This window comes from Motacilla alba, chromosome 3, assembly GCF_015832195.1.
Source record: "Motacilla alba alba isolate MOTALB_02 chromosome 3, Motacilla_alba_V1.0_pri, whole genome shotgun sequence".
NCBI lineage: Eukaryota > Metazoa > Chordata > Aves > Passeriformes > Motacillidae > Motacilla > Motacilla alba.
Window position 1 is genome coordinate 83,210,618 of NC_052018.1, and position 12,352 is coordinate 83,222,969.

Consider the following 12,352-nt stretch of genomic DNA (forward strand, 5'->3'; position numbering starts at 1 on the left):
CCCTTTCTTAAGAGCTCTCCAGTCAGTACCACTTTTAGGCTTTTGAGCTTTTCAGTTATATTCACCAAGGCCACCATGTTTTGCAGTCCAACAATGGCACAGAAGGATGCACAACTTAGTCCAGGGGCCCCAGTGGAGAGAAGAGGCTATGATAAAGCAGCAGAATCTGCAGGATGTGGAAGAGGGTGATGGAGCAAGGGAAGGAGTGAAAGGTCAGAAGGTGGCACAAGGCTGCTTAGAGCCCAAGTGAGACATCAGAATGAAAACACCAGGAAGGCAGCACCATGAACAGAGGGAAGAAGCAGGCTGGATGTGAGAGGGAATGTGATCCTCTGGGACAAGGAAATGAAAAGGGCTCCATAAGACCTCAGTATGGCTCATGGGGGTAGAGACCTCACCATGAAATGCAAGTGTTTTCAGTGGAGAAAAGCCAAGAGGAGGCAATACCATGAAAACTTTTCCCAGTGTGTCTTAATTTCAGCCAGGGAAGGGTTCATTTTTTACAGCAGTATTACAACAAAGCATTTCCTTCTCATGCTTTTCAGAAATGGAAACAAAGCTTCCCTCTCTCCTCCTCTCTCTGCCTTTCCTTATTCAGTCCCAGGCCACCAGGATGACACCTGTAGCTATTTCTAAGAGCTTTCCCGTACATATGACTGGGCTAAAGCAGGTCCTCAGCTCCTCTAAAACACAACACTCAGTAGTCACAGCTACATCGTGATGCTGCAAAACAGTAACAGCAGTAACCAGTGGGGTATGAACCAAACTGGGTGTGTGTGTTTAAATTTGCATGGCACTCAGCCCCCTCCATGTCGTAACTTAAAGCAGAAAAGTGATTTTCCCTTTTCTTGATCCCTTTTAGTAGGAGCTCAATGAAGGATAGAACCAAGATTACTTTTAGACACTGTGCAAAAAGGAAAAAAACTCAACTTACTGGAGAAGGATAAAACCCACAAATTTGTTCATTGAGTTGCAGTGCTGATAATAGCAAAACTTGGCTCAGAGGGAAGATCTACTATGACAAACTGCCTTCATTATTAGAGGCTCCCCCGGGTCCTGTATTATTATTAAGTACTGACAACGTGCTCCATACGGTGTGAGTAACAAACAAAGGCTGTCCCACCCCAGAGAGCTCACAATCAAATGGAGACATAAAACTGGAGCCTACTGTGCAGAACTAGAGAAAAGAGACATTTGAATCTTTTTAATTATTTTGTTTTCTATCTACAGTAAACAAAATTTTCCTTGCAAAATGCATTTGCTTCTCAGCTACCAGTGAATGGCACGAACCACCAATTTTACGTGTCCCCATTTTTGAAAAATGTTGAATGCGGGCGCTTTGCTGGGCATGGATGGAAGCACCTGGCAATCCTGCTAAGATAATGTACTCTTTAAAAACATCAAACTCTTTTCCCTAACCTTCTCCAACCAGTGATGTCTTCAGATTTCACTCAATTCTCTACCCCAGCTCCCAACCCCCAGTATGATTTTCCTTCAAACTCAGAAACCTTGAAACCCACTTTTCTTCGCCTGCAGAGTTCATACAATCCAAATAGCTTGGTTGGTGTGACAGGATAAAAGCCCTTCTGCAACACAAACAGCCATTGACTTTTTCCTGCAGTTCCTGCCTGGAGAGCTCTTCAGCTTATTCCCTTTTTTCCATGCGAGTGAGGAGGATGGAATTCCACTCGTTTGAATCTTTGACCTACAAAATCTACACCAACTAATGACTCTAAGGCATTGTTCCCACTTAAACCCCATTCAAAACATTGAGCATGAACAGCCCAGCTGGGGCCACAGGGCTTTGAAAGACCTCGATTGTACCCAACCCCAGAGGTAAAAATTAACACCGAGCCGTGCACTTGCCCTGTTTATTCCATTCAGTGGGGAAGGTGCAAGACCATCAGGATCTGCCAATTTCATCACTTTCAGCTCTTAATCAGCAGGACAATATTGGTGTAATTGCCTCCTGAAAGGCCATATGCTGGGGCTCCAGGAGAGCAGACCTTACCTGCCGGACTTCCAGGCGGTACTTGAGGATGGGATCCACAGCATCAGGCTCCTTCTGGGTCCACTGCAAGACGTAAGAGTAATTCTTGGATTGCTTCTGGCTCAAGGTGGGGTTGGGAGTGTCATAGTAAAACTCTGGGCTATAAGCTTTTGCTGGAGGGGAAAAAAAGAAAAAAGAGGGAGGAAAGTAAAAGAGTGGGATCAAGGGGAACAAAAATTACAAAGAGATGTGGTGAGAGTGGAAGAGCTCCACTCACCCAGCTTATCGACCTGCCTCTAACACAATGTTTACTTTGCACAAATGTGCCACTGGTTTCTGTGAATCACTACTGCTTTCACAGCCTAAACTGTTGGGAGGATTAGCAGCCCTGCAACACCAGTGGGACATGACCAGCACCTGAGAAGGTGGGAACAACTTCAGTTCTCCAGCTGGAACCAACTCTAATCTTTTCTCTCTTGCTTTGTAGTTTAGATTGAAGTAACAGCTTTAAACTGGCATTTCTCCCGTTTCATCTGCTGCTTTACAGAGACTCCTGCTAACAAACCCTGAGGAAAGATCATTTGGCCAGTAGGTCACGGGGAAAGTGTTATTTATCACACAGAGACCATGGCATTAAAAAGGAGACCTTGCTCCTTCTGCATTTCCCCTGCCTTGGCAGCACAGTGCTCCAGCCTCTTTGTAACACAACAGTCAACTCGGCAGCAAAGAGGACACGACCTCAGCCTGGGTAAAAGCAGTGGGAGCTTTGGCAGGGGCGGAGATGCCTTTTTCAAACCCATGTCTCTCCTTAAAAACAAAGTGCAGCAGGAGAAGGGAAACACAGAAGAGACATACCAGAGAGAAAATGAGCAGTTCAGAGAAGAAGGGACTACCTGTCATTTCCCCAGCAGTTTCTGTCCTGATTCATGACCAAACAGAATTTGAAGGCTCCTGCCATGCAGCCCAGCAGCTGGAGGACTAATGCACATGGAGCACAGGCAACTTGAGGTCTTACCCACAACTGGTTTTGCCCTATTTGAAATTACAATCATTTCACCCAGTGAACTTCAATTTTTGCCAGGTCCTGTGCTGAGCCAGGCAGGAGTTGGACCTGAATGAAAGCTCAGGTGTTTGGGTTCAGGTCCAGTCTGAACCAGGAGAGACCAGAAAGATGCCTGAGCAGCAAGGGATGCTGGAGAGCAGAACAGGAATAAACACCATCTCCTCAGGGTGTCTGCTGCACCTTTCCACTTGAATCACCGGCTCTGCCATTCTGTGTGGTTATAATTAGGCTCGACAGGATTCAATGTTTATTTTTTATGAACTCAGATGTATAATATTGATATTTATTTCCAAGTCCTTTTTCTCTTATTATTTTTATTGACTTGAATTTTTGCGCAAGCAAGAAGTTCAGAACTACCTCAGAGACTAATTGCTGCTTATTCAACTTGTATTGACTATGGAAGTCAAGCTTTATAATGGATTTCGAAATAAAATCAGAACTGATGATAATCATCATCTTGCATGATATTAATTCATTATTAATTGACTCCAAGATAGAAATAGAAGCTAGAAAAAACAAGCGCTTTTTGATAGAAATGCTGCATATCAAAATACTTTCAGAGCTTCCTTCTGGAAGCTTTTACTACTGCTGGAAAGTTTTGTCTTTTGCTTACAGCTGATGGGAAGAGCTGAAGATTATCCACATCTCTCTTTGAGGTTCTTCTGTGCTTGTGGCTAGTGAGGGAGCAGATGATGAGCAGTATGGGCTGCCCTGGTAACTTCCTCAAGAGGAATGGGTGGGATGTTTCACTATCCTTCCAAAACATTTTGGAAAGCTAATCACTCATCCATAGAAGAAAATAATCCCATCCTGGTCAGATACATGTATGGTATTTTCAGTGCACCTGAACGCCCCACAGTCAAAAATGAGTCCCTTTCTGTTGCATAGGAAGGTTTATGGTATTTTTTTCCACAGAGAAGAAACAGAAAAAAAAGAGATCATGCCACCTTCTCTGCTCATATAGGAAGGCTGTGGCTGATGGGAATTAAAATTCCAGCAATCCTGAGTCCAAGTAGAGCAGTCTAGTCACTGGAATATTTTTCAGGTTGCTCTACAGGCTCAGAAGGTCTAATTAATTTGTAACTGTCCAGGACACAGGCAGAGATGTCTGGAGTTGAACAGCTACAATCAGATATCAATGTCTTGGAAAAGGAGAAGGGATGCAGGAAAAATAAAGGCTTGCTGCTTTCCTGATCAGCGCTCTCTAGGCATCAATCTTACTTTCTGCTGAGGGGATCTTATCTCAGGCACAGCATGGCACACTGGGTGCCAATATGCATTTGTTGCTGCCACTAGTGAGCATTCCCGGGCTTGACAGGGATGCAGTTTTCTGTGATGGCTCATAGAGGGATGTGGTTTGGTATCACTTAGTGACATGAGAGTTACAAGCATATGAAAAGGGTAGAGGGGGTACAGAGGGCCAAAGCTTTTAAGCAAAATTCACTGCGAGACGAATGCCAGGAAATCTCAAGGGGTGAGAGCAAGGTCCTGAAAAGGGACCCAAATAGTAAAGTAGTTTTGGTTCCCCCATTTCTGTAAGCATCCCAGAGTTACAGCATACCTGAGCTTTCCCAAACCCTAGGAAAGGCCTGCTTCAAAATCAGGCCTCTCTGGATGTTACTCATTCTCATTTTTTTCAACCCAGGCTTGAAAAGTATTATAAATTTGCCCTGGGCTCAAACCTGAGTATTTGGACTGAATTTATTGCTTATTAAGGCAACTTCATGGGGAAGCTCTTCTAGAATATTGTGCCCAAGTCAGTTCTGGGGTCATGGGAAAAGCAGATTTAATGATCAGCTGGAGGGACCAGGTCAGCTGTGCAGTTTTAGATGCTGTAAGTCTGCCATCCCTCTGTGCAGCTGCAGGTGCTGCGGAGGAGGCCTGTTACAGTGGGTGATGGATTCAAAGAAAACTGTGAGCAGCAAATCCACTGTGTACTAGTGACCATTCCCAGCTCATGTTTTGTCTAGAAAGCACTGTGAGACACAGACAGACAGGAGTCATAGAGAAGACACAGGAATACATAATACATTTTTTGTTTCTTTGTTTGTTTGCTTTTAAAGAGGAAATCAGATGGTTTGGAGCCTTTTGGAGGGATGTACAGAGCTTTTCACTTCGATGATACAGGTTGTCCAAGCTTGAAAGCTGATTGTGGCCTTGAGTTTAAGTCCTGTAAGTGGTGAAACACTGCTAAAATCTATCAGGGGGTAGCACTTAGCTGCTCCAGGTCCATCTGCCTGAATGATGGAGATAGATTTCCCTGCTGGCTTAAGGAAAATTATTCCTCCTGAACAGGATGCTGGGCACAGAGGAGGCAATAGAGGCACTGTAGTGGCACCAGTTTATGAGGAGCAAGCTTCCCATGACTGTGATATTTCTCTGAACAGAGAGAGACATAATTCTCTCTCCCAGGATTTTTCCTGGGAGAGGCAGTGAGAAGCTCAGAGAAGAAGAGAAAACAATTCTTATCTGTACTTGCTGCTCCTGTTGTGTGGCACATGTGGAATGTGTTATGGAGATTGTTTACCGAAGGTGATGGTTGTTTGGCTTAATTGGCCAATTAGGTCAAAGCTGTGTCATGGCTGTCTCCAGACAGTCACAGGGTTTCCTTGCGTATCTCTTTAGTATAGTATCTCTTTCTATAGTTATAGAATAGTATTAGTGCAATATAATATAGCTTAATAAAGCAATTGTTCAGCCTCCTGAATCATGGACTCAGAACACATTACTCCCTGGCTGGGGGTCCCCTGCATCCATACATGACCCCATCCAACAGCTTGCTCTGACGTGCATTCTTTGACTTACCAGACACCTGGAAGAGGCAGGTGGAGACCCCCACGTCATTGGAGATGCTGCACTCGTAGCTCCCGCTGGTCTCCCGGCTGACGCTGTCCACCTTGAGCTCCGAGTAGTCCTGCTGCTCTGCCAGGGGCTGCGCCAGGAGGCTCCCATTGAAGCGCCAGACGGAGGTGGCCACCTTCATGGGGCTGCCCTTGAGCATGGTGCAGCGCAGGGTGACGCTGTGCCCCATGCCCTGTCGTACGTCCTGGAAAGCTGGCTCCACCACGGGAGGGACTGGAGACCCAACAGAGCAACAGACAGGGATGCCATCAGGGAGCAGCTGCCTCACCCAGCACGGTCACCCCAAGCAGTTCTGACAAGACAGGTACCTATGATTTCCAAGGGGTTGAAGCCAAGATCCATCACACCAAAAGCAACAGTCATCTGACATTCCCTTCTGACTGGACTGGGGCCACATTCTACCTCTCTCCCACTTATGAGGTAGGGATAACCTTTAGCAAGTACTCATCCCACACTGAGCACTGCTTGGAGGAGCTACCAAGCTCTGCTCTCTCATGTGAGAAGTGCAGCACCAGCAGCTGTATCACGGTTTGGATTCAATCCTCAGATCTAATCAGAATGACTGGTCCTGTTATACAGCACAAAATACACTCCCTGAGCAGGCAGGTAAGTTCCCAAGCGGTCATTTCTTCGTGTCAATGTTTGGCAGGGTTATCAAGGACACTGTGTTTAGATGGAGGGATCTGCACCGGCTCTCCCCACAGACCTGAAGGTGTTTTGGAGGGCCCCTCCCAAATACATCAATACAACACATCACAGACTGGCTACAGGGACTCTGGGTCCTATTTTTATCTCTAGCAACAATTCCCTGATGTTGGGAGGTGAGTCACATCTATCCATGTCAGCTTCTCTGCCAGTAGTGTGAGAATGGGAATGGTGATGTGTGCTCACCTCCTTAGCAAAGGGAGACTACTATGTCTTTTGCACTTCTTTAGTACTTGTAAAAATTTGTGGGAACCTCATGATTTGGGCATGGTTGCGGCACAGCAAGGAGAAAGTCAGATTGGTACTGTTTGGGTTATTCCTTATTTAATGCAATGAGAGAGGACTTAAATCCCCACTGTCTCTGATAGACATGTTTCACTTGCAATAAACTCTTAATTAAAACATTACAGCATGGGGATAAACAGAAGCTCTCCATCTAAAATGAAAAAAGCTTCCTGAACACAAAACAGCTGTTAGTCTGAATGTAAGAGGGAGAACTGATTTATAGCAGTTTCAGCACAATCACAGCTGACCTTCTCCAGGTTCAAAGCAAGTGCTCTTCCACAGTTTCTATGCCCTAGAGATCAACAGAGCATCTGCCTCCTCTAAAGGTCCACAGAGTTGCCAAGCACAGCCAGGCCCAAAAACATACAACACCCAGCATCTGCAGTGCCACAGACACAGGTCCACCAACAACCATGGGTCACTCTGCATCCCTGCTGCCCTGAACAGAGCTATGCTGGGAATGGCTTCAGCAAACCAGTCTCCTCCCATAGCCTGACCCTAGCAAGACCCAACAGCTCTGTGACACCAGTGACATCTCTATCTTCACCACAGATGAAGGTGCTGCATGCACTGTCCCACATGTCGGGATGCAGTGTCCCATCTCTGGGGGGCACAAATGCATCTGTGGGTATCCCGTATACAATCATCCCCATCATCCCTTCCACCTGACAGCCTTTGTTTGATGTGGCTGATTGTTTTCAAGGTACCTTGTTCTCAACTCTAAGTCTTTGGGCCCTTTGCAGCGCTTGGGTGGATTAAAAGCAGCCCTTGCCTGAGCTGAGGCAGCCGTGCTGAGTGGCACGGTCAGCTCATTATGGATGGCTTTCCTGGGGATGTGTCTCTGCGAGTGCTTCGAGTGCTGACTTGCCTTTGGCTCACACGTCTCCCACCTCACAGTGAGAATAATGTGAGAAGTTGTTTGATTAGACCTAGTGCCATGCATGTATCATCTCCATCCCTAGCTGCTATCCCATTTCTTCAGTCACATCTGATCCTTAATTGAAGCCAGTGGGGTCTCACATTATAATCTAGGCCGGCTGGTGATATAGGGAAAAGAAAGAGAAAAAGGGGAGAGAAGACAAAAAGGAAGGTTCAAAAAAATGGCACAGCCACTTCAGATGTACTCAGAGCAGTCTGTCTCCTGGGGAGGAGAGAGGGGTTGGAAAGCAGCTTCCCTCACTGAATCTAACTGTGCCAGGTATGGGGCTTGGACAGAGGAAAATGTTTGAAACTGGACAAAGTGTCACCTGCAAGGATGTGCTGCAAGGAAAGTGCCCTCTTGGGCCTCACTGTGGGAGTGTCTGGGGCTGGTAAAGGGTCACAGAGGAATAGGGCTTGGATGCTCCAGAGGCTTCCTTAGGTCATTGGAACAGCAGGGCAGCCAAGGATGCAGAAGATATTTAATCTTCTTCAGCTGGAAAATGGGATTTACTTGATTTGCACTGGGACAGCCTCCAGGACTACGTTACAGTCTTGCAAAGGGAATGTCTGAAAGTGTCTATCAATTAAATATTGATTATATTTTCTCCTCTTGTCTCTTGCATTAGAAAACACCCAACGAATATTAACTCTGCAGGTAGTCCTGGAGCTCCTGGGTTTCCTGGAGGGAGAGCTGAAGCAGGTTATCCCATCACTACAAAGTATAGAGACCTACACCAAGGATCAGTTATTCCCCAAGGTTCCCAATTGATATGAAAACAAAGGAAGGTCAACAGCAATTACAGAGCCAGACATCAGCTCTGGCCTCCAGTGCCTAGTGGGGAGCTCACACTTGTTCAAGGAGGTTAAACACAAAAGGCAGACTCACCATGAAGGCAGGGATTCAGTCCATAAAACCTCACTGCTAACAACACAGCCTTTTCTGTTTCTGTTCTTTTCCCCTGGCTTAAAGGCAAAAGAAGGTTTGTTTAAATGAGCTGGTGCTGCTACTCCCCAGAACTAGGAACTGAACAGCTCCGGTACACCTGACATGGGGGCTGTCTTGGTGGAGAGACCTGTGATATGAGCCCTGCACAGACACCTTTAGGGAGCTGCAAAAAGGATAATGATTTTCAAGGTGCTTATACTCACAGGGAAGCAGCATTTCTGCTGGCTATAAGGAAGTTGTATTTGGCTATTCTGGCTTGCTAAGCTGCTGTGATGCTCTTTAAGTTTTTAGCCCAGTTCCAAAGGTGAGTCCTCATCCAGAGGCTCCTCAAATGCCTTCCTGTATCTCCCTTGAAATCCAGCACCTGTATCAGAAGTGCTCTTTTAAGCAGCCTCCACACTGCAGGCAGCAAGTTGCTAGGCTTCCAGAAGGTAAAAAAACCTCTGTGCACATAGAGAACTTCAGGATCCCCTGGCAAGAAACACAGCAAACAATTATAGACAATCACTGTTCTCTCTCAGCACACAGCTTAACTCTAGAAGAGCTTGCTGGCAACAGCAGTGATGACACGAGTAAAGAGGCAGTGTTGAAGTGAGGGTCCTCCACCAACCTTGTTAAGATGCCACTGCTGTGAAACACAAGGCAGGGCGCTCTGCCTTTGTGAATTTGCTAGTTAGGAGCAATTTCAATGAGACGAACACAGGCGACCTACTCCAGTGTGCCAGGCACCCTAAAGCAAAGCTGGGCTGCAGGCAGCTCTCACTGTGAGCCAGAGCAGATGCTCTGCACCAAAGGGCTGGTAAGCTAATGTTGCTCACAGTGATGAAAGGCTGCCATGAGGGAAGTACAACAGCAAGATGTCAAGCACCAAGGAGTGTTGCTTTGTGTCCCAACAACCTCTTATTTTCTTAGTTTTACTGGAAATAACCACAACGGAAATGCTTATCCTGCTAGGTGAGCGAGAAGTGCCTTCTCACAGTTTAGAGTTATGGTCTGCTTAGTTTAAGTCTGTTTTACTTTTAGTCTTGAGAAAGGGTAAAACTAAACTAGGGCTTTTCCTTACAAGAGCTCAATGGAGAGACCAGTCTCTCCTTTCACTGTCATTGTGCTGTCCTTCTTGGGCACAGCTTAGCAAGGGATACTTGGCCCTTGCAATGCTGCCAGATTGCTGCAGGTTCCCATCAAATTCAGATGCCTCCAGAAGGCAGAGATGTTTCCTTCACCAGTGATGAAGTCAGAGCATACCAGGATAGCAGAGATGTACTTTGAAGCTTTTTACTTGTGAGGTAGATAGAAAAAAAAAAATTCCCTTAAAATAGAAACTGGCAATTTTGTCATGAGGCTGCTCAATCCAGTATGGATGAAAGGCAAAGAAAGGCTCCCGTTGAAGTGGACTCATGCACAGAAATCAGTGACAAGCCTAAAGACAAACCAGGATCTGCAGAACAGGGGAGCACTGAGAGAATGGACCTCACACAAATTGTTCAGGGAATAACTAAGAAGGTTGAACATCCTAGACATCACAGGACAATACTACTATGCAAGACAGGCAAATTCTGCTTCCCCACTGCAATTTGGTAACAGTGAATAGCATAACCTGATCAAATCTCAAATGCTGGCTTGTTTTGGAAAGGTTGTCAGAGCTAGGGAGCTCTCTCATAATCTGCTTTCTGACTCACAAGCAGCCTTGTCCCCCATGTAGCCGTGTACAGCTGACAACAGCCATCTCTGTGGGTGGTGAGCTGCCAGCAATGTACTGCTAGTGTGTGCAGCTGCCATGGGCTGCTCCATTCTTACTTTGCTACAGGAATTTACTTCCCACAACACTTCCTCTGCTGCAAATAGCACCACAGCACAGCAATGTCTTGGGGAAAAGGAGAAGCATGAAGAGAAAGATTCCCTAATCAAGGTCACACACACAGAGAGCAGAAAAAAGCAGTGCAGGAGTCCTTCATTGTCACCTTCACTATACCTTCCATATGGGGACCCATATCCTGGTCCTTCCACTCTTAGCCCAGTCTTTGTTGTCTGTGAGAAACACCCTCTCCAGTACGTAACACAAGTGATGAAAATAGCAAGCTGTGCTAAATTAGAAAGCTGCTTAATTTCAGCTCTCATCCAGCTCTCAATTTATCAGCTCTCATCCTACCCTACTGACTGACTACCTCAAAGCTTAGCCATGCATCACAGCACCAGTGGGACTCCTGACTTTGGTCTTCACCATGCCCCTTCGTGAGACCCAACTGACCACCCATTCATAGGATTAACATTGCAAACAACACACAGATAACCTGTCATGGAAGACTGCACACAGTGGTTAGTTACAATTCTTAGCTGTGTCTCGTTATCCAAAGAAGCTAATGACAACAGGAAGTCATTTTTCTCTAGAAAGCAAATCAGCACAGGCAGCTATTTGGACCTTATAAGATCTATATGAATCTATCCAGCATCCATTTAATTTCTTATAGGTATCCTTTTGCAGACTGCTGGATGCTCTTCTCTAGACAGCCAAAGCTAGCTCAGCAAAGAATGCCTCCCTTTTCCAACCCCCGGCCCCACAACCTGGGGTAATAAAGATATCACAGACAGCAAAGATACTGCGACCCATTTCTCACAACAGGAAGAAAACTCCATGGTTTCAGCTCTAGGAGAGACCAGAACTCTCTACCTGAACAAGAGGGAAGCTCTTTTATTGTCACAAGAATGGGAAACCACAACTGAGCAATTCTGTTCCTTGAAACTGCACCTACACCCCACACCCTAGGAACACATATTAGGCACAAACAGTTTTCCATGTGGAGACAAATATTCACCCCATATTTACAAGCCCAGTCTCATATGCTTGTTTAATAGATAATTGAGTAGTTAGAAGAAGGGAGAAGGCTTGCTCAACCTGTTTCAGCTAAAAGCCAAATCTCATTCTGTTGTCTTATGTGACTTTTGCCTTTGCACTTCAGTCTCTCCATGTATTGGGAGATAAAACGTGTGGTTTTTGCATAGTACTTGAAAGCCAAGTTGCAAATATTGTTATTTCCAAGAAAACAAATTTGTTTGAGTAAATTTTCTGCTAGACAAGTGCAGGGTCTGAAGAGGCAGGGCTCAGAGAATGCTTAGTTCTGTGCTAGTTGACTGCTTTTAAAAGAAGAGCAAATGAAATGTATTCACTACCAGCTTTTCTGCTTTCCTCTTCCCTGAACTTTCCAAGCCAATTAGCTCAACCAGTCTTCACCTATTAATAAAGAGGGATTTACTAAAGGATTTCCTCTTCTGCATGATGAACTGTGCTGATTAATACATGAGACCCCTTGCTCGCTTCACAGAGTGCTTTGAAAAAAGTCCATCCTGGGTGGGAATTTCCAGACCTTTAGCCTCACAGATATGCCTCCTCAAAGAAAGATCTGTCCCAGACATGCTGGAATTCCACTCAGACTCACTGCCCAATTAATTCACACTAACAAGATGCTACAAAGACAAGTATTCTTCTGCAGTGTAAAGCCACCTCATTCCCATGCCTCACTTACCTTCTACCATCTCATTTTAAAACAGTACACTCCCCTAACTGAAAAAGATAAGTAGAAAA

General features: G+C 45.6%; 1 protein-coding gene across 5 annotated transcripts in view; it reads right to left on the reverse strand.

Moving 5' to 3' along the window:
- Positions 1-12,352, reverse strand: part of MDGA1 (MAM domain containing glycosylphosphatidylinositol anchor 1) — a 214,940-nt gene that overhangs the window by 116,332 nt on the left and 86,256 nt on the right. For all 5 annotated transcript variants that reach the window (XR_005256310.1, XM_038131762.1, XM_038131761.1 and 2 more), the window contains exons 10-11: positions 5,859-6,128; positions 2,012-2,163 (exon numbers count right to left, since the gene is read on the reverse strand). Coding sequence is in view for 4 of the 5 variants with exons in the window: in XM_038131762.1 (XP_037987690.1) it covers positions 2,012-2,163; positions 5,859-6,128 (422 nt within the window). In the remaining variant the exon portion in view is untranslated. The remainder of the gene's footprint in view (positions 1-2,011; positions 2,164-5,858; positions 6,129-12,352) is intronic.